The 22,432-nt window shown below is 46.3% G+C and overlaps 2 protein-coding genes across 10 annotated transcripts; one reads left to right on the forward strand and one right to left on the reverse strand.

Annotated features, from left to right (window-relative positions):
* Positions 1-2,260: 2,260 nt before the first annotated feature.
* On the reverse strand, positions 2,261-21,059 carry txlng (taxilin gamma). 8 transcript variants are annotated; one of them, XM_085160665.1, is made up of 12 exons: positions 20,907-21,014; positions 20,293-20,394; positions 18,865-18,979; positions 18,536-18,677; positions 18,130-18,221; positions 17,311-17,481; positions 17,038-17,232; positions 16,490-16,609; positions 16,332-16,406; positions 16,164-16,256; positions 15,994-16,089; positions 2,261-15,024 (listed from the first exon to the last, which is right to left on the reverse strand). In XM_085160665.1, the coding sequence occupies exons 3-12, from the start codon at positions 18,961-18,963 to the stop codon at positions 14,695-14,697; spliced, it is 1,413 nt and encodes a 470-aa protein (XP_085016791.1). In that variant the 5' UTR covers positions 18,964-18,979; positions 20,293-20,394; positions 20,907-21,014; the 3' UTR covers positions 2,261-14,694. The 8 variants fall into 8 exon arrangements, with proteins under 8 accessions (XP_085016791.1, XP_085016800.1, XP_085016781.1 ...); XM_085160674.1 differs by having other exon boundaries at positions 20,977-21,003; XM_085160655.1 differs by lacking the exon at positions 20,293-20,394 and having other exon boundaries at positions 18,536-18,682; positions 18,870-18,979; positions 20,977-21,059.
* LOC146526296 (histone-binding protein RBBP7) lies at positions 4,123-18,222 on the forward strand. Of its 2 annotated transcripts, none has more exons than XM_085160720.1 (13): positions 4,123-4,264; positions 6,435-6,579; positions 6,664-6,809; positions 7,085-7,258; positions 7,344-7,459; positions 8,042-8,202; positions 8,285-8,411; positions 8,507-8,584; positions 8,672-8,748; positions 8,872-8,929; positions 9,157-9,267; positions 11,653-15,738; positions 15,974-18,222. In XM_085160720.1, the coding sequence occupies exons 1-12, from the start codon at positions 4,249-4,251 to the stop codon at positions 11,722-11,724; spliced, it is 1,281 nt and encodes a 426-aa protein (XP_085016846.1). In that variant the 5' UTR covers positions 4,123-4,248; the 3' UTR covers positions 11,725-15,738; positions 15,974-18,222. The 2 variants fall into 2 exon arrangements, with proteins under 2 accessions (XP_085016846.1, XP_085016836.1); XM_085160710.1 differs by having other exon boundaries at positions 4,126-4,264; positions 6,336-6,579.
* Positions 21,060-22,432: the final 1,373 nt, after the last annotated feature.

A 22,432-nucleotide genomic window follows, 5' to 3' on the forward strand; every position in this document is an offset into this window, starting at 1 on the left:
ACCTTTTACAGAGACCTGGACATTCTAGCTCATGAGGTATCCAAACAATCTTACCTCCATCTCTGAAACTGCATCCTGCCACTTAAAGAACATCTCCAGACTCGAGCCAGTCTCAGACTTTCAGCCTCTGCAGCTGAAACCTCTATTCATGCCTTTCATCGCCTCCCACCCCGACTACTGTAACGATGCCCCGTTCGGTCGGCCAATCACAGCCCTAGATGAGTTCTGCAGTACGTTCAAAACTTCTCAGCCCCACCCATATGAGCCTCCACTGGCTCACAGTCAGTTCTGCATCTCCTTTAAACCCCTCCCCTCGCCGACACCCCAGCCTGGACACCGCGGCGTGTCTGCGAGAACAGCCACGCTGATCCCTCGACTGAGTTGGACCTTCTTCACCGTCTTCCTCAGAGTTTGGACCTGGAAACATTGATGACTAAGCAGACAGGTGGACCCGCTCTCAGAACCTTTGAGTCACACCTTGTGCGACAGGTCAGGTGTGTTCCTCCAGGTGTACGTCATACTCACACAGTGTAGATAACCATCAGACAGTACTTATACTGACTGCACAGACCTGCCTGTACACATCACTCATGATCACCTGTCACTGTGTACAAATGCATTTGATAAGACCCATATATATCTATATCTATATATTTATATATATATTTATATATATATATTTATATAAATATATATATATAAATATATATATAAATATATATATAGATATATATATAAATATATATATATATATATAGATATATATAAATATATATATATCTATATATATTTATATATAGATATATATCTATATATATAGATATATAGATGTATATATATATTTATATAAATATATATATATAAATATATATATAAATATATATATTTATATATATATATATATATATACATATATATTTATATATATATATATATATACATCTATATATCTATATAAATATATATATATAGATATATATAAATATATATATATCTATATATATTTATATATTTATATATATATAGATATATATCTATATATATAGATATATATATATATAGATATATATATAGATATATATATATATATATAGATATATAGATGTATATATATATTTATATAAATATATATATATAAATATATATATATACATATATATTTATATAAATATATACATTTATATATAAATGTATATATTTATATAAATATATATAAATATATATAAATATATTTATATATTTTTATATATATATATATATATACACTCTCCTAGCGTCTATGATGTATGTGGGGTTTTGCAGTGTACTGATCACTCTAGTTGTAGCTTGAAATAGGTTTCTGTTTTTTACCTGGATAATTATGGGAGTGGTTTATGAAATATTCAGTGTCAAACATTATCCATCCACACTATATGTTACTCTTTTATGTAACCAGAAAAAGATGAATGGAAATACATAGATAAATGTATGGAGTGTTGTGCACAACCGGGTTACACATTGTAACTCCGTATTAACTCTTATCTGTATATTTGACTTTGGTTGTAGAGTGTAGGAGCGCTATTCTACTCAGACCGCTCTAGAAAACATCTTTTTATGGAGAAGTGACACATCCGTTCCTCTGTGTACCTGTGAAATAGATCACTGTATAATTCAAAGCTTTTTATAGTGGCATGCTCTGCTGTTGTACTCGCCATCCAGCCAAGTGTCGGCTGGTTCTTCTGTTTAACCTCTGAGCATCCATCAGACCGGCAGAGGTGACCCTCGCGTCACATCCACCTAACACGGTGTGGAAACTGGGAAACCTGACAACAGACGACGTCTGGGAGACCCGAGCCGGTTTCTTCATTCTGACGAGCCGTTCGAACGTTTTCCCTTTCAGATTGTTTTGTTTCTTCACAAGCTGTGAAATGTGTTCTGAGTAGGTGAAGATTCTTTAAAAACCCCATCCCTGCAAACCCACCTCTGAAAACTACCACACAAAGAAAGTAACTGGGATTATCCTCTCCACACCAGTAGACTTTCTTCTTCTTCCAGTCCTCTCCACCTCCTCCTGTCCCAGCTTCCTCCTCTGCATGTCCTCCTTCACTACATCCTCTGAGGTCTTCCTCTTCTCCTGCCTGGCAGCTCCAACTTCATCCTCCACCCTCCCTTCTCTGCACACGCTCAGACCATCTCAGCCTCTCTGACTCTGAGCTGTCCCTCTGATGGACTCATTTCTGATTTAGGACTTCCACCTCTCCAGACTACTTCCTGTTTTAAAAAAAAAAGGTGGAGGAAGATCAGGCTGACAAACTCATTAAGTTAAGCCCGTGTTACCCCTAACAACTCAGTTTTTGACCCGTGGGTCTACGGCCATCCTCCCCGCTGTGAGTTTGAGGCCAAGCGGTGCCGGTTGGCGTCGGGACTTTGACCCTGCTTTAAAAAATATGGGAGTGTTTTTGTCTCTCAATCAGGAGACTAAAATGAATCATTCTGACATCAAAAACTTTTTCTTGTTTTCGCTTTTTTTCAAAACACATTAGATGATGATGATGATGATGACCTCATGGGTTAACTCACAGAGACTGAGGTAACTCTGCAGGTGACCTGGTGGATGCTCAGAGGTCAGCGTCATGTTGCTGTTAGCGAGTGAACCTGAAGGAAACGTACACCTCTGTTTCGTTGGCTTGTCTGTATTCCCGAAGGTGACCTGGACCGCGTCCACCCTCAGAGGAGGCGGGCGGTGTCATCTTTTATTTTGAAGTTGCCAAATCCTCCTTCGACCGAATCAAAGACGACGCCTGACCGCTCGGTCTTTTAACTCCCGTTGCCTTTGCTTTGCTCCCACTCCTGTTGTCATCAGATACAGACTGTTTATTTCCCACGGCGGGTCGAGACGTCCTCTCTGCGCGAACTCGTCTCTTCCTCTGTCGGTGTTTCTTTCCGATCTTTGTTAATGCTCGTATTTGGAACATGTTTTGCATTTTAAAGGTTTGTAATTTACTGTAAACCGTTTTTGCTGTTTATGGACAAAACTTTTACAAAATAAACTCATTGGAATGCAGAGCCCGTCTGTTTCCTGTTCACACTCACCAAAATAAAAGCACCTTTCTGACCCCCTTGGCTGTCTGTGTTACTGAGGTCTCACACTTCTGCCTCCGATTTCAGTCTTTTCTTTTTTCAGTTTGGTTCCAGTGTACGTTTACTTGCTTCAGTTTAGTTTTTTGGTTTCAGCCAATCTGTATGAGACATCCAATCAAAATTACAATAAATCCTAAAATTACACAAATTAAAAGAAAATAAAAATATTTAAGCTCTGTTTAAACCGGCTTTTTTTATTCATTTTTGTGTGTATGGAATAATCTTTTAATAGCAGGATCTGTAAGTTTGCTGTAGTTTGTTCACAGGTGTGTTAAATGTGCATCAGTCACACCTCAGAGCTGCTTCTCTGTGAAGTTTAACTCGGCTTCAAGGTTCACATTTATATTGTCACATTCATCAGAGCTGCAGAGAGCTCAGCTGCTTCTTCCTCTGGATCATAAAACCTTTTCCCGATGAACATCACAGCGTCTTACTGCTGCTTTTTCGTCCTTCATCTGTTGGATTAAAGAACATGAAAAGCAGCCACAGGTGTGATCTCAGCCTGTATTCAGGTTTACTTAAACGACACCTTTATTATCTGAATATCTAATAACGGTTCACCTTTTAGAGCAAAATTTGGTTGATTTTAGGCGAGATGCTGAGTACTTATACTGTGAGACATTAAGACCTCCAGTCAGAGGCAAACTGCTCACTGTCTGTTTTGTAGGGCACAGAATTGGGGCCACATTAAGAAAATACAAAAGTACATTTTTCCTTGTACATTTTCTGTTCCTTCCTCTTAAAAAATACTGTTTTTTTCTAATGAATTTGCCAAACAGTTTCTTGTAAATCTAAAAGTGTAAATTTGATATTTGACCCCGCCCCCACGTGACCACGCCCACTGTACTGTTGCCTTTGGTCCTGTGCCCATCAATGTGGTCCTGGTACTCCGCTGTTTCTGTTTTCTTTGTTTTCGATGCGCATGCCCTGTCTGCGCAGTCTGTGCACAGCCCTGATCCCCTGTAGTATGCGCGCGCTCACGCATGCGCAGCGCTCCTCCGTAATCCGGCGCTGAGAGGGAAGGACCCTGGGTTTAGCAGCGGCTCCCCCGAGCAGCAGTTTTAACAGAACTCCCGCCTTTCTGGATCCTCTGCCGTCCGGCTCCGAGTCGCGGGCAGAGTTTGGACAATGGCCGATAAAGAGGGTACGTTTAACGGCCGCTGCTCGGCGCAGAAAAACTGCTTTGGCCTGTTTTCCGAGCGCGCCGCTTTCTGCGCGCAGACTCTGTTAGGGTCTCATGTTAGCATCACATGCTAATATCAGAGCTGTCAGCGCGAGCTTTACCGGGTTTAAAGCCTCCGTTTTTAAACACGAGCGCGTTTGAACGCCCAGTCTTTGAGTTCGGTATGACGTCAGATCTCCAAAGTGACCCGGTTTGACGTTAATGAGCTGTTGCCTCACCACGAACAGCAGCTCTGTTAGTCAGCACGCACACAGCTGGAGTCTGTTTGCTGCACGTGAGGCTGGTCAGGACTCCTTGAGCAAGGCACTTTGACTGAACCCCAAACTGCTCCAGTCCAGGTCCACTCTGGTTCCCCGGTAACGTTTCATACATGAAAGTGCTGTGAAGGCGGCATCACGTGATTATTAATCAGATAATCAATCAATCAGATTTTATTGTCAGCACCTTTCAATCCGGTCAAAGCCGAACAGTAAAATAATTATGCAGTAATAAGCGATTTATAATAACTTAAAAGAACACAAAAGCAACACTTTCAATGTTTAAATAGTTTATGAGCAGATTAAGACTACATTTAGAATTCAGTAAAAACTAATGTGTTAATAAACGAGGCAGATGCATAATAAAAATAGAGTAAAATATACAGTAATTTGACTACTGTAATGAGTAAATAATGGGTGGCTGTAGCTCAGGAGGTAGAGCAGGTCACCTACTGATCGGAAGGTTGGAGGTTCTGCATGCCAAGTATGCTTGGGCAAGATACTAACCCCAAGTTGCTCTCCGATGCATCTATCGGAGTATGAATGTGTGTGAGTGTAGTTAGAAAGCACTCAGTATAGAGGTAGTGCCTGTGAGAATAGGTGTGACTGGGTGAATGTGCCGTGTTGTATAGAGCGCTTTGAGTACTCTGGGAGAGTAGAAAAGCGCTATATAAGAATCAGTCCATTTACCATTTAAATAATAATAAAATAACTGAGGTAAAAAATGGAAACTGCTTATTAAATCAAAATGTAAAATACAGTAAAAATCCACAGGCTGACTGAAGCCTGAAGATGTTTAAGCTCAAAGATTTCAGGTATCAAAGTCTCCAAAGGTGTTAGCCGTGCAGGTCGGAGCTTCATACCTCTCCTCCTGGTCCCAATGACGAGTCGGGCAGCAGAGTTTCGGTCAGCTGGTGTAAAGCCTCATTACTTTGAGCCGACAGTGGACAGTGAAAGCATCAGTTCCTCAGAGCGTGTCCCAGTCCTGCCGGCTCTTCTCCCACATCACGAAACACCTCACCACATCTCTAAAGCTGGAACGCCGTTCAGAGGAAGCTCATTTCTGTTGTTTGCGTCCTCGTTGGTGTTGTTTCAGTTGCTGCCTGCAGCTCGTGGTCACAGGTGATCAGGTGATGGTAGAAACCTTCACAGATCTCTCCTCCTCACAGCAGGCTGATCCATCACTGGGCAGTAACACTCGGGAGCGATGCACCATTTTCTTGTCGCCGAAGTGCTTCCTCATAGGGAGTCATATGATTGTTGTCTTTTTCTCTATCTATTATTGTACGATCTACTGTACAATATAAAGCGCCTTGAGGCGACTGTTGTTGTGATTTGGTGCTATATAAATAAAATTGAGTTGAATTCCCCTTTTCTGCGGGAAATTCCACAGAAAAGGGGAAAACTCCAAAGCATCAGCAGGATGGCATCATGACATAGACACAGACTTTATTTCATCCCACACTGGGGAAATTCACTTTTCACATCAGCAGAAGGGAAGAAAAGGTGAATTAAAGAAGTGTTTGAAACATTAATAAGAACAATACTATACAATGTACAGATGATTACTGCACACAGTAAAATACATAGAAGAAAAATCTTAAGCGCAGTGGGAGTGATGATAATACTAATGTGAGATTTAACAGAAATTCTGAACAGCTGATTTGTGTAAACATTGTGTGTTGGACGATCTGATTGGACCAAAACATCCTCATCTTTTCTATACATACCGTTATTTCTTTTTAAAGAGTTTCTCTTATTAATGTCTTTTTAAGGCAGTTGTAAAAATATGGTCAAAGACGGAGCCGACGTCTGCAGCTCGCAGACAGTCAGGATGAGACGTACCTGTGTCTCACCTTGTGGTCTCTCTGAAGTGTACGACGATGCGGTGGAGGAGCGGGTCATCAACGAAGAGTACAAGATCTGGAAGAAAAACACGCCCTTCCTGTACGACCTGGTGATGACGCACGCGCTGGAGTGGCCCAGCCTGACGGTGCAGTGGCTCCCGGATGTCAACAGGTAAAAGAAGGCTGCTCAGGTGTGTGCGAAGCTGCTGATTTGTTGGCTGGTTATGGTGACGGTCCAACTCTGCGCTCTCCACAGGCCGGAGGGAAAGGACTACGCGGTCCACAGGCTGGTTTTAGGGACGCACACGTCAGACGAGCAGAACCACCTCGTTATCGCGAGCGTCCAGGTTCCAAACGACGACGCCCAGTTTGACGCGTCGCACTACGACAGCGAGAAAGGAGGTAAGCAAGGGCGTGTTTATGTGCTGGTTACAGTTACTTCCTGTCTGAAAGGGAGGGGGAGGGGTTTAGCAGATCTGTGCACTCACACTGTGTTGTTGTGTCTCCCAGCAGGTACGTTGATGCTGTGTTCAGCTGTGCTGAAGGTGCGCCACTCCCACAGGTAGCATTAGTGTTTTAGCGTGCCGCCGAGCAGCTTTCGGGTACAGTAGGTCAGGACACGGCGGTCATGCCGCCGTCGCCTGTTCCTCTCCATCTGAGCGTTGTTGATCTTTCAGAGTTCGGCGGCTTCGGTTCCGTCAGCGGGAAGATCGAGATCGAGATAAAGATCAACCACGAAGGCGAAGTGAACCGAGCGCGCTACATGCCCCAGAACCCCTGCATCATCGCCACCAAGACTCCCACCTCCGACGTGCTGGTCTTCGACTACACTAAACACCCGTCCAAGCCAGGTGAGGTCGCCGCCCGGCTGCTCGCTACATGCTAAAATCAAACGCCCTCACGCATCATGACGAGGCATGTATGTGTGCGTTTCAGATCCCAGCGGGGAGTGTAATCCCGACCTAAGACTGAAAGGTCACCAGAAAGAAGGATATGGCCTTTCCTGGAATCCAAACCTCAGCGGCAACCTGCTCAGCGCCTCCGACGACCACGTACGTGACATCATCGTTTAGCTTCAGTACACGAACTGAAGAAGGGTCCCTGTGAGGGTCAAGTTTACGGGTTTAGAAGTCACACAGGCCGACAGCAGGACATAACCAGGATGCTCAGTGTCAGATTTCAAACTAAAATACCTTAATTTTTTTTTTAAAAGGCCAGCTTTTCAAAATAAAAGCTTCCAGTTTCTTATTGGATGCTGTCAAGACTTTTGGGACTTTCAGAATAAAGGCCCTTTTAATTTTAAAAAGTTGATAAGATCAAAAATATTTCTCTTTTATCAATTTTCCAAGGAAAAGTAGAAAGTAGCAGGTGCTTTTTCCGGTGAGCCAAACATTTCGTCCCGGTCACGCGGTGACGTACAGAAGTCGTCTCGTTATTGCTGCTCAGTCCCGTTAACGAGTGGATTTTCCCCCTGATGGTCACAGTTGACACTAAACTCTACATGTGGTCATTCAGAGGAATAAGATCGTCTTTGCTTTTATCTTCTGAAGACGAACGCAGTTACGGAACAATTAAATATTTCATGTTTGTTTGCTCATAAAACTTCCTCACGCCCCGCCTCCTCTTCCTCTCAGACCATCTGCCTGTGGGACATCGGGGGCGGTCCAAAAGAAGGGAAGATCTTGGACGCAAAGACCATCTTCACGGGCCACACGGCGGTCGTGGAGGACGTCTCCTGGCATCTCCTCCACGAGTCACTTTTTGGCTCCGTCGCCGACGACCAGAAGCTGATGATGTAAGTGATCGTTAAAGGCGGTGGTTGTTTCTAACTGTGCGATCAAACCTGCTGGCTCTGACCCGCCTCCATCCATCCTCAGATGGGACACGCGCTCTAACAACACGTCCAAAGCGAGCCACTCGGTGGACGCTCACACCGCCGAGGTCAACTGTCTGAGCTTCAATCCCTACAGCGAGTTCATCCTGGCCACCGGCTCTGCCGATAAGGTAGAGGACACACCCACCTGCTGCTGTCATCGTACGAATAAAGTTTTTTCTATTACTCGTATATGTTAAGGTGTGTGTGCTTTTCTTCCTGTCAGACTGTTGCATTGTGGGATCTGAGAAACCTCAAACTGAAGCTTCACTCCTTTGAGTCACACAAAGATGAAATTTTCCAGGTGAGACCTGAAAGTGTTTGTGTGGCGTCGTCTGTGACTCGCACGTGATCGGAAAAATGATGGCGAGGCCTTTGTCCTTTTTATTAGGTACAGTGGTCTCCTCACAACGAGACGATCCTGGCGTCCAGCGGCACCGACCGGCGTCTCAATGTCTGGGATCTCAGGTAACGCCTCGCTGTCAGGCGGAGCTTCAGATCAGGGCGGGGCTTCAGATCAGGGCGGAGCTTGAGACAATGACACTAATGTATTTTTATTAAAAATACTGATATCGATTTGTGTCGCTTTAGCAAAATCGGGGAGGAGCAGTCTGCAGAGGACGCTGAAGACGGCCCGCCAGAGCTCCTGGTAGGTGATGATGTCAGCGTCACGTCTTTATTCTGATCACATGATCATGGCTGACCTAAAAAACATGTTTTAGTTCATTTTGACCTTTCGATGACACAAGTGCGCTTACTCAGATACCGTGACGTAAGCAGAGTGTTCGAGTGTTTCAGGTGTGATCAGCAGGTGCATCATTTTCCTGTCAGAACAAAGCCCCGCCTCTCTAACCTGCCATTGCTGATCTCCATCAGTTCATCCACGGCGGCCACACGGCAAAGATCTCAGACTTCTCCTGGAACCCCAACGAGCCCTGGATCATCTGCTCGGTGTCTGAGGACAACATCATGCAAGTGTGGCAGATGGTGAGCGCGCACGCACACAGACACACACAGACGCACACAGACGCACACAGACACACAGTATGTGACAGTAACAGATGAAGTGGTGGGTGGTGCGACAGCAGCAGCTCCGAGTTCTGACATGGAAATGTCATTTCAACTTGTGAAAGCCGACTTCAGGAAAACAGAATATCGTTTCACTCGCACCAAAGACCAAAACATCTGGAAGCTCATTTGGAGATGTTTCAGAAACGGTGTCACGAGCACGCCAACGGTCGTTTTGATTTCAAGAACATCGGCCGTCTGATCCTCCAAACAAAGATTTATTTATTTAAACGTGCTCGAGGTGCGGTGATGGTTTCCGAGGCTGAGCGTGATGCAGGATCCATGCTGGAAACTAACAGAGACACTGGGAATGTTGTCTTACTGGAGCCGTCTCGGTTGTAGCGTTCAAGGCCTCGATCGGCTCACCAGCTCCGTGGTCACGGCGCTGTAGCTACTGTGTATTCTGGGCTGAGCTGTGCAGCATCACAAAGCTTTGCCTCAGTCGCAGCTTGTGGATCCTCCAACAGGACAAAGACCCAGGAATGGCTAACAACACAGCAGTGGACCGCTCTGAGGCGGCCGTACGAGCCCTGATCCAAATCCAGATTTTATTTGTCGCATACACAGTACGACAGACCAGATACATGAATAAAACTAAGATTACAAATCAAGTATAAAATTAAAGTTAAAAATCCAAAATAAAAAAGGTGCAAATCAGCAGACAGTGAACAGTGATATGAGATATGCAGAGTCTCCAGTCCTACACCTGGTTCATTGCCCGAGTAGCCTGGAGGAAGCTCCTCCTCTTTCTCTCTGTGTTGGCCTTATTGGAGCAGAAGCGCTTCTCTGACCTCAACAGTGAGAGTCCATTGGTGTGGTGGGAGGAGTCTTTCAGCATCTTCCTGGCTTTGGTGCTGCGTCACTTGGTGTAAATAGACCCTGTGCACAAGGAAATACTAACTTCCTGTTTTAAGAGCGGATGTAAAGTTGTACATTTCCAGTAACTTTATTTTGCTACTGCGAAGATGGACTCCCAAACCACAAAAACACAAAGATCGCGTTAAGTTACAAAGAGCAGAAGATGGGAACGCTCACCATTACTGTGTCATAAAAAAATCAAATGATCAATTTTGACGTTTGACGAGTTTAGATCGATTGTTTACGTCACTCAACACAAGCAGAACTGCGTTACAAAATCAGAAGCACATCTCTGCATAGTGACAGTTCTTATGATTCAAACAGGCAAATGTGGAGCATTCAATCTACAACAACAGTGAAAGCCAGATGTTTCCCTGTTATGTCGATATCAGTACACACCATCACAGCATGTCAACAAACCGTGAAAAAAGCCACAGTAAAAAATAAATGAATGGTTGCTGATCAGGGTTTCTATACGTTAGTATTTACGAAGGGTATGTTGTGACGTACCTTCAAAATTACAGCGGTGCCTCGCTATAACGCAGCTGTGCTGTTTCGCTCATTTCTTTAGTGCACTTTTGCATGCATTTTTTTTGTATACAGCGCATTGTTTCTGCGTCCTGATCGGCTGCAGACCATTGTTGATCTCCTCCGTGCCATCTCGCCTGTACAGTACTGTGTGACTCTAAAGATGCTAACCGTCGCACAAAAAGTTGGACTTCTGATTCATAAATGTTGAATCCTCTGGCAGCGGCTCTACTCCGTGTTCTGGACCTGAAAACAGGGTTTGATCTGTGGTTTCTATAATACTGGACTTATTTTTCTACAAAGGTTTGAACTTAGAGTTTAAACAAGAGAGAAAAGTGTGAAAATGTTCATGCCTGCCTGAGAAAAGTGTACAAAGTGTACAGTGAGGGGTTTTTACAGCCTTAAAACATCTATAATAATTGTAAAAAATAAAGTTGGCTACTTTGTTGAACAAGGAGTGAATAGTAGCAAATGCTAAGGCGCAGAGTCTATAGACTGCAGGTGAGGGAGCTCTGAGCGAATGATGCGTTCGGCAGAGCGCACCGCTCCTCGGCGAGCTCGTCTGTCCTGCTTGGTGCAGATATTACCCGTCAGGATGCTTTGGATGGTGCATGAGCAGCACAAATCCCACCTTTACCTGTGGAAAGAGCTGAAATATCCAGTCTGGAGAAACAACCCCCACATGGAAAAGAACAGCTGTGGACAGCTGGAGAAACCGCTGGATTGCAGCGAGAGCCTCAAAATGTTAATATGCATGTAAATGTGAATGATGAAGGTAGAAGAGAGTACAATGTTTTTAACATCGGGGGGGAAAGAGGACTGTTTGTCTGACGTTCCTCAGATTCCTGATCTGTCACGCCGCCCGTGTTGAGGTAGGAACTGCAGCGCTGCTTCTAACGGTTCCTTCCTTTCTTGCAGGCGGAGAACATCTACAATGACGAGGAGCCCGACAACACACCTGCGTCAGAGCTGGAGGCTCAGGGATCATAACCCCAAACAGGCTCCACCCCCCCAACCTCTGACCCCGACCCGTCCTCTCCCTCCCTCTGATTCATCTCAGTGCGAAAAGAGCAGCGCGGAGCGTTGGAGGCGTCTCGCACTCCGGCGCCGTCTCGCTTTGCTTCACCACTGCCCGGTACCCAAAAGCACCGACGCACCTGGAAAAGAACTGAAGTCCCTCTCGGGTGGGCGGAGCTCAATGGATTGGCTCTGTGTGCACGCTGTCGCTGTGAATTCATTTTAAAAGGGCTGACGGAAGGACACGCAGCGCTACAGCATAGCTCGCTCCGTTCCTCCACCTGCAGCTCCTGTTAGATGTTCCCGAGTTGACGACGCATCCTCCAAACAAACATTCCCGCTGCGTTCGGTACTTCCTCACCCCTGCATTTGGCTAAATTCCTACGCCCGAGGGAAACAGACGTTTGTTCTGTTACATGATGTGAAACTTTAGTTTTTGGTTCCTGCACCTCTGATCGCAATAAAGCTTTTGTAACTTTTCCAAAAATGCGTCTCAGCACTTCTTTAAGATTCCTCATGGAAGAGTCTTCAGCTTTTAAACTTTCCTAGTTGTATTTCCCTGAATCCGGCCTCTAACCATCAGCTCCTGTATCATTTGTGCCGTTATGATCAACATGAGGAACAAACAGAGGAATCAAAGAGCAGAAACCAGCAGCGCTGCAAATTCTACAAAACGTTTATTGAAAAGCGAGACAGGAACACGGTAACGAGGGGTCGTGGGCTCGTTAGTCAAAGCTGTGACGCCTTGTTGTTCACAGTCTCACCTGCAGAGGTAGATTCTGACATTACCTGAGAGTCAGAAAGAAGAAACGAGCCGCAACCTTTGTCCCCAGCGTCACCACCTCCATCCTCCACGTACAGTCTTTTAAAGAGGTCACAGGTGAAACCATGTCGAACACAATCCGTTACCTGACAGGTCCAAACACTGATCATGTGACTTCATCTGGTCCCTTCATTATGCGTGTGTGTGTGCGGGGAACAAGTTCAATAATCTGACGAGTCCAAACGCTCCTTCAAACTTTCAGCGTTGCTGTTCTCGCAGCTGTTTCAATAAAGTTTAACGTTCTCGATAAAAGGTCGTGCTGAGGTTTTGTGGTGGGCGGAGACAGACACCATCACCTGACAGGAAAAAGATGAAAACGGATCAAACTGCCTCAGTCATTCGGGCGCCGCTGCTGTGTGGTTTGAATTACAGATGTGCGGCAGGAGAACGGCGCTGAAAACAGCTGGAGCGTTTTTTAAACGACAGCACATCAAATAGCCGAGAGCCTCATCCGACGCCGGAGACACTCGGAAACACTGTCGACACGTCGGCGGGACCATCGAGGGTGACCCCGAGTTAAAGTGGACCTATCCTGCTTCTGCTCACTTCCTGTCGTGTATTTCCTGTTCCTGCGTTGTGTCCTTCATCTTAAAGCTCAGCTGTTCTAAACACAGTTTCAGTTTTTTCTACTCTTGAATCTGGATGATGTCACAGAGAGGTGGTGCCCTGTTTTTCAAGAAGCAGCCAATCAGAATGCCGTCTTAAAGTGGGAGGAGCTAAACCAGCCTATTTCAGCAGCAGTGAGGCCAGGTATGATATACAGAAGGATTATTTTGAATCATGCAAAGCTGGTCTGGTAGAGTCCAAGAATAGAAACAAAATAGATCCACTTTAACGACCTGGTCAAAGAAAACTGATAAATGATGAAAAGAAGTGAAGAGACATGAATGTTTGAGACAATTTCCTGCTTTTGATGACTTCGTCCCCACAGAATGACCCGGAGCGGGATTTGACCCGGAGCGGGATTTGACCCCTGCTCAGGACACAGACCCAGGTGTTCCTAATAATATGCATCACTGACAGAAACCAACATTTTTTATTCAGATTCATTAAAAAAAGAAAAATCACATTCAGCTTTTCTTCCAGTATAAAGATCACAGAGCCCATCATCATTTCCAAACATAATTTACATGAAATCACTTTTCAGAGGACGAAGGCCTTCGACTCTTCCTCACACGTGCACGCTCCTCAACACAAAACACATGCATGATCCCCAGAAACGTGTTGAACGGCTTCAAAGGAGAGGAAATGACACTGGTTGACCACAGGGGGGCAGCAAACAACGCCCATAACTCATGGTTTGTGTTTGTTTTTTTAAAAACTTGACAGAGGCTGTCGCCATGCCGACTCAGCACCTATCAGCAGGTTCAAACACGATCCCGCTGCGTCCCGATGGCAGCCGCGTGACATTAACGACGTGACGTTAAACTACAGTCACTTCCTGTTAGCGCCAGTTTTGTTAATGAAAACCAAAAAACATTTGTGTGATCAGACCGAAGCTCCTACATTTCAATAAAGTTCAAATTGAATCATTTTGATTATTTTTCTAAACATTCGTTTAAACGTGATCAGAGCTGCACCGTGAAAGTTTCCTCTCACCTGAACGTGCAGCAGGTGGAGGAGACATCCACAGACTTATTCATCATTAATAAAATCAATCAAGACTCAATCTGCTGGAAACACTTAGAACCAACTGCACTGCGAGGTTCTGCCATTTCCCGCCCCTGTGGTCGGTCAGATGACCTCTGACCCCAGTCCCGTTTTCTCAGACGCTCGACAGCGCGTCCGACTCAAATCAAAGTCATACTCAGGCGTGTGAGGAGAGAAATCGAAGGCCCGCCTGGAGGTTCCCTATGAAAATAAAGATCGAGTAGAAACGGGGAGTATGAAGAAGTGCGCTCGTTACCGTGGGCCACGATTTAGAGAATCTGATACAATCATTTATCACACAAAGAGACACGGCTTCAGCTTCTGTGTAGAAATCTGAGGAGGTCTATGTTAAAAAAAAGAGCTCTATCTCCACTGAAGATGGTTTTCTGGCTAGTTGTGGAACTAGGCTGGAGCTGCGTGAAGCCCCTCCCACCACGCCCCCTCACCTCCACGCAGGCTGCGAGGTGAGTTCAGTCCTGCGGCGTGCTTGCCGTCTCTGCGGGCTCGCTGTCACCGGGAGACGCCGTCGGGTCAGTTTCAGGTGGTCTGGGAGCTTCCTGAACGTCCGCCGTCTCCGGCCCGTCACCCTGCGCCGAATCCTCCGAATCCTCTCCATCTTCGGCCGAAGGCTCTTGCGGCTCGGCCTGAGGAGATGTGGCGCTCCCTTTGTCTCCCTGCTCCTGGAGGAGGCTGAGTCGGTTATTCAGGTCGTTCCTCTCCTTCTGCAGAGCTCGGCACAGCCTCTCCAGCAGCTCCAGCTTCCCCTGCAGAGCCTTGAAGTGACCGTCACGCAGCGTTTTCTGCAAAACAACAACATTCAGTCAGCTCCAGTTTCATGTAGGAGGAAGAATCAGATGGATGAAGCTCCTGTGACATCACCGCGTCGGGTCTCGACACTGGTGTTCTGACCACCATCATGCTGGTTTTCAGAGATCAGAGCCTGGTCAGAATCAGGATGTCCAATTACAGAAAACTCCCCTAAACAAGAGAGCCAATAAAATTCACTACGAGTAGCCAAACAGTTAGCAGAGTGTCTGTGGGATCAACAACTGGCCACGCCCCTAATAAAACAAACTTTAATCCAGGCGTGTTTTAGGAACATCCTCCACCGTACAGGTGTAATAAAGGAGGAAATGATCCACAGAGACCAAACAGTTTGTATCAGGCTGTAAACATGTTTATTTCTGCTGGAAAGTTGTAACATGGGAGTCTATGGGGACTAACTCACTGCTGCCTCTGCTGGACATCAGAGGAACTGCAGTTTTTGGCACTTCAGCATGGCTGCTTCTTTCAGCCCCCGAGTTCAGACGAGTGCACTCAAGTGTTGGACCTTTATGTTTTAAAGGCTGTGACGGTGCTGAACACTCGATTTGCGAGACACTAATCAGTCTGGCTCTCCTACGTCTGCTCCGGCATTTCTAAAGTGTGTCTGAAACATCTGAGGCCAAAAACGTGCCTCTATCTTCATTTTACATCGACATCGGTCACTTTAAACCAGGGGTGTCGGACTCCAGGTCTCGAGGGCCGGTGTCCTGCAGGTTTTAGATCTCACCTTGGGTCAACACACCTGAATAAAATGATTAGCTCATTACCAGCCTCTGGAGAACTTCAAGACATGTTGAGGAGCTCATTTAGCCGTTTAAATCAGCTGTGATGGATCAAGGACACATCTAAAACCTGCAGGACACCGGCCCTCGAGGCCTGGAGTTTGACAAATGTGCTTTAAACGTTTTGAGAAAAACAAAACAGAGCCCATGAAGAAGAATCACCTCCTCTGCCATCTGCAGCAGCGCCTGGTTATTACTCTCCCATTTGGTCCTCCACTGGGTCGTTTCCTTCTCCAGCTTCTTGATCTTCTTGGTCATCTGCAGGCACACAGAGAGTTTAGAAACACAGACAGGTGAGCAGGTAACCGCACGCTGACACGCAGGTGACTCACCTTCTCCATCTCTTGTCTGAAGGTGGTGAAGACCTCGTTGCTTTTAGCCAGAGTGCTCTGGAACTCCTCGAACTTGTCCATGTACAGAGAGAGCTGAGAGACGAGAGCAGTGAGTAATGGAGACGATCCAGCCGACCTGTGTGTGTGTGTGTGTGTGTGTGTGTGTACCTGCTGCTTCAGCTGGGTTTCCTGCTCCTTCATCAGCTCACACTTGCGTCTGGACTCGGTGGCGTCCTTCAGCAGCTGCAGCGGCACAGACACAGTCTCTCAGACACTTGAGCTCATTTACAGCTGCGATAAAAACCAGAACAAACTGAGATCCTCACAAAGTCTCTCTCACGCTGCTGCTTCTCCTCCACTTCCTTCATCATCTCGGTGATTCTCTGCAGCTTGGCGTCCATCAGCTGCTGCTGCAGCTCCTTGTGCTTGAACACTTTGTCGATGTGCTGCAGAGAAACAACAGAAATCACGTTTCCAGCAGGACCTGAGTGACTGTAAAGATTTGTTTCTCCTCGTGCAGGACGCTGTCACAGCGAGGGATCTGAATGTGCCGAGGCCATGAACTCTTCAGTCACTGCGACGTGACTAGAAGAGTCGATTTAAACTGTAATTGTCTGTAAGACCTTTGAATGTGTATCTAAGACGTCTTAAAGGACCTTCGTGGAGGCAACGTATTTTCCATCTTTGGGAGATGAAGCGACTGCCTTGTTTTTAAGTTTAAAACATCTTCCACAATCAATTTATTTGACCACGTGTGTTGCAGCCAGAGTCTGGAGCTGGCGATGAGGGTCCTGGAGGGTTACTCCAACCAGAACCTGCAGCAGGTTCATGAGCAGAAACAGACTGCTCTGATTGGACGGCAGGCTAAACTCACCTCCTCTCGGAGCTCGTACTGCTCGATGAGCTTCTTGAGCTTCTCGGCCAGCTCCATGTTCTCCTGCCTCAGCTTGGTGTTGTGGGCGCTGTGCTGCTCCATCTGCACCTCGATGTCGCTCAGGGTCATCTGGAAGTGCAGCATGGCCTCCTTCCGCTGCTCGTCGTACTCCCTGGACCGCTGGGCGTTCTCCTCCTGCGGGGTTAAGGGGAGGAGTGACACCTGCACAGATGTAAAACGGTCCTCATTGGGTGTTTGTGGCGGCTGAACTACCTTCAGGGTCTTGTTGTGTCTCTGCAGCTCCCGGCAGAGACTCTCCAGCTTGCTGCGGGCCAGGATGGCCTTGCTGTGCTCCCCCTGCAGGTGCACCTTCTCCTTCACGATTTGAGACTGCTTCTTCTGCAGGGCCTTCAGCTGCTTCTGCATGCAGCGGCTCTCCTCCAGCTGAAAGACAGCAACAACACAACAAACTGGGTCATTTTTATGTTTATGGACACAAACAGGAAGCTGACGGCGGCGTGGTGTGTGTGGAGGCTGATCTGAAAGGGGATGTCTCTAAGCTCAAGTATCACTCACAAACGTCTCACCAGTCGTTCTGAGTCACAGTCAAACCTCCTCGTACTTTCTTCTTCTTTACGTCCAAATCTGTGAGAGCTTCCTGAGGTCAAAGGTCACCTTTGTGTGAGATGGTGACATGAAATCTGGAGCGTGAAACAACAAGTGCCCAGCTTGTTGGATTCATTTACTTCTGTGGCTCCAAAAATACAAACTGAAGCTTCTGCTGATTATTACTCTGTGGGCGTCCACGGATCCACCCACAGAGCTCTGCTCAAATCCAAGCAAACGACCACGATCACTGCTGTCAGAGCGGGAAATGATCGGCGGCGACCACGACTCACGGAGGAGCCGAGAGCGTGTTCACCGTGTCGCTAAATCTGAATCAATCTGCTGCTCGTGATGTCTCTGAAACGGAGCGACTGAGCACGTGTTCCAGATCACACTGACAAACCCAGACCAACACCACACCAGTGCTTCCTGTCACCTGCTCCCAGGTGTCGGGAGTATCTGCTCTGTGTCGGATTTGCGGCTCACCAGGTCGGCGTATTTCTTGCACAGAGCGGCCAGCTTCTCCTCAGGAGTGGCGAGAGCGTTCAGCGCCTGCATCAGAAGAACCACCTCCTTCCCTGAAACCACACAGAAGATCAAAACTGAACAAACCAACGAGGAAGAAACTGACATCAGGTGACACAAGAATAGAAAAGCTTCAACACAAAAATGTCCTGTTTGGTAAAACTTCCATTTCTCTGGTCTAAACAAAGAGCAGCTGAATGATTCTTATTCAGGTCTAAATATGTGTAACAGTATCTGTGTGAGTCTGTCAGACACGTGAAGCTTCACACGCGACGTGTTTTCATTTTTGTATGTAAATATTGAAATGTGATTCCTGAGGTGAGAAACGCATCCCGGCTGTTCAGTGCTTCTAAAGTTCTGCTCATACCAAAAGCTTTGTCCTCTCTGTTCTTCGCATCTCCGCCGGCATCGAGCTCCGCCTCCACCAGGTCGCTGGGACTGTCCTCTCGGCCTGGAGTCTCCCCCCTCTCCTCATCGGTGCAGGAGAGCCCCAAACCAAACTCAGACACCTCCTAACAAAAGTCACATCCATCTATTAGACAGTTATCCTTTAAACAAGTTCTCTCACAGAGATCTCGCTCTGTGCAGACTCCGCCCCTCTGTATCTGACAGTCCAACTCGGAGGGAAACACAGAAACCTCCCACAGGTCACTGAACAGACGCGAACAAGCAGCAGCACAAACGACGGCCGTCCACGCTCACCTGAGACGGGCTGTCCAGGTCGGGCGGGGAATCGTTGCCACCTACGATTCGTCTCGTCCCCACATCGAGCTCGCAAACTCCCGAAGTCTCCATCAGCGTCGGTCACGAGCTGAAGGTCAGAGAAACACGAGATTACCACATGATAGAGGTCAAAGCACAGAGACATAAAACCAATGATCTGACCCTCGAATCTGCAGTCGGGTTTACTGAAGAGGTCAGAGTGGTGGGTGGACACAGTGGAGTTGTTCTCATGTAATTCTGGCCAAGTCTGACATGTATTTCCGTTCAGGTCTGCTTCAGATTAGCAAATATAGTTTCATCTTAGTCACAATATCAAACAGGCGAGAAAGATTTAACACTGACGAAGAATAAACACTAAATCCACGTCGACATCACTCTGGGCGGTGAGCGTCGCCTTCCTGCTGACGACGACTGACAGTGACCTCAAACCCCTCAGTTCACCTGCCTCAGGTGGACAACAGCAGGTTGTGATTTATTCTCAGACAGGGTTGATCCTCTCTGACTGTGATTAAACCCACTGCTGTTGTTCCACGCGGGTAAATGCACATCACTTACCACACACTCACACACTCTGTTTGAGCATCAACTGGTGTTCCAGGTGTTTATGGACCTCTGTTGGTGCTCTGTCCTAAATCCTTCTCCTCATTTAAAGTGTTGTTATAACAGAGATCAGCCACAGCTGCTGTCAATGTCAACAATACAACGTTTACAGTAAGTCTTTCTCGTGGAATAAACCCGAACTGCGTGAAATAAGCTCAGACTTTCAGCTCGGCTGCAGCCTGATGGCTTGAACGGGATGAAGAGGATGAGGAGCTCGTGCTTCGTCACAGTGAAACACGCGTGTCCAGCAGCAGCGGCTGACCCTGTACGCACGATGCTAACAGTCTGAGTTCAGTAAACACGCGCTGAATAAAACTTACACTCAGGCCTACAAACAGACCAGTTCGTTAGCATCTTTCCACTAATAGTAGCAGTTGATAGTTTAGACGCCCTGAAAGCGTTCGGTGGAATACTTTAAGAAGCTTAAAAATCTCTAAAATGGACTTTATAACGTGTTTCAGCTGCGCAGCGGCACAAACTCACGGAAGTTTACCCCGGGCTAGCAGGCTAGCATAACCAGCTAACTGCTTTACAGCAGAAATGAGCAGTTAGCTTCCGACTGCCCGAGTCACAGAGTGCGAGCTGACCGCGTGAATGTGCAGGTGAACCTGTGAGCCTGTGTGTGACACCTTCAGCCTCTCTCCTACCATCAGAGCGGACTTTCCTGCGCAAACATGCTGCAGCCGCTCGGCTAGAGCTGAAGCACTGGCAGCTACAGCGTTAGCTGTTCTGCTAAAGCCGACGATAAGAAACTTTGAGAGTCCCGCTAAAGAACCACAGAGCATCACCTCACCAGCCTACCTGCCGGGATTGATGTCCGGTGTGTGGGGATAGCTCCCGTTTCTCTCCGCTCGGCTAACGTGTTTACAGTAAACACTGTAAGCTAACCAACTTCACCAAAGTCTAGAAAACAAGACATTAACGGGTTAATTCAAGTATAACACTACAGCCGGATTAAAGGAGGCACCCATGGGCATTAAGAACCACCTAAAAAGATTTATTATCAGCTGCATGTCGGTCCGGATCAGCACGGTAACCGTAACCCGGACCGAATTTAAGGCGAGTCTTGTGTGACGTCCATCGGCGCGGACGGCATCCTGCTCAGGCTAGCTGCTCTGCTAAACTAGCATCTGATTCTGTCTTCCTGTGAATAAGTGTATCCCTCACGTGTCAGGTGTCACCTTTTGGATTAAAGAGCGCAAGTGACAAACTAACACCGCGCGGAAATGTAACGCGCCTCTGGAAATTAAAGCCAACATTAGTTTACTTCTGTTAGCACGGCTAACCTGAGCTAGCAGCCAGACTGTAGCTAACCCTGCCTGCTAACAGCACTGTACAAACTTTACTTCGCCAAATACCATTGTTTTCCCGGTTCTCGTCAAAGCTTCGCATTCAAGCTAATAACCATACCCCACCTAATCAGTTTGAATCCGCCCGGAGCGTTAACAGTGGGGTAGCCGTCGCTTAAACACCTGGAGCGGTTACCTGTGTGTCCTCACCGGAGATGAAAGCAGGAGTCAAGCTGCCATCAACCGACGAGCGCAACATCCGGTTATGTGTTTTTCAAAATAAAATCTCCTCAAGCTTAAAAAATAAGCCATTGCCTCTGTGGGGAAACTCGGCATACTTTTTCATCAGATCTGAGATGTGTCACTGTGGCATAACAGAAACTGTGTAACTGACCGTGGAGTGGGAAAACTTGATTTAGAGTTACTTCAGGGTCTGTGTGCGTGTGAGACTGGTGATAGCGCACATCTCAAGTTTTCTGTTACGCCCCTAGTCTAGGCGTGTAGAGACACACATAAGGTTGGAGGAGAGAGAGGCAAGTACCCGCCCTGGTTCCCAAGCCAAACATCCGAAACCAGTTATGAGTAAAAAATGTGATTTCAGGGAAGCATAGCTCCAGGGTGAACCCAGGCCAAAATAATAAACAAAACCAACAAGTCCCACCAGAGGAAACTAACTAAACCCTAAGAAAGAAACATCACAAATTTTGTCATTTTTAAATTATAAATAACAATATTTCCAAGTAATCATCATCTGCCAGTCTATATGTTTTTTCTCGGGGTATTGTTCTCATGTAGTTTTACAGTTTTTGAATTATGTGCATAAAAGGAAACTCTCTCATTTGACTGTGGCGTCCACCTCTCCTATTTCCGGTGTTAATCTGAGCAGCTTGATGAATCTCGAAAGTCGAAACGAAAAGCAAAAAAGCTCCGAGAGATTTTCGTTTTTCAGGGAGGAAGATGAAACTTAACTTCTTTACAAAGATCCGTACATCCAAATAACATAACGGACCTCTCTTCTTGTTTATTAAAAGACAATCTTTATGTTGGAGTTTTTCACTGATGCTAACTTGTTTTTTTTCCTGAACATCCTGAATAAATCTTTAATTATAAAAAATATTGGCATTTACATTTATAACAACATCAACAATACTAATGCTAACAATAATACTAATAACGATGATGATATATAAGAATGTCCCAAATGTGGGATAAAGTGCATTTTCCCTTCTGTGTTTGTAGTTTTTGGTCTTCCTCCTCTGCCTCTGAGACTGTGACCATGCCGGTGTGGAGTGAGTGGGAACATTTAGGAGCTGCTGTGTTAAAGTGAGTGAGTCCAGAGAGTGACGGCGTCGGTGAATGAGCTCAGGACACCGAGAGTTTGGTTCAGAGAAAAGGAGTTAGTGGCATGAGAACCCTGACTGAGCATGCGCAGAGGAAGTTTCACGTGTGTAGTTTGTTTCTGATTGACCTTATCACTGTTTCATTGAGTTGGAGGAATGCTGGGGGGGCGCGCTATTAGTCCCCCCACCCAAAGGTTAAACCAGCTGTTTACGTAGAGGACTCTGAAACAGTTGATGTGCTCGCCACCAGAGGGCGCAAACCGCGGTCTCTGTTTACTCCTCATAGTTCACACAGTCTCATGACACTTATTT

Source organism: Neolamprologus multifasciatus, chromosome 1, assembly GCF_963576455.1.
Source record: "Neolamprologus multifasciatus chromosome 1, fNeoMul1.2, whole genome shotgun sequence".
In the NCBI taxonomy this organism is placed as follows: domain Eukaryota; kingdom Metazoa; phylum Chordata; class Actinopteri; order Cichliformes; family Cichlidae; genus Neolamprologus; species Neolamprologus multifasciatus.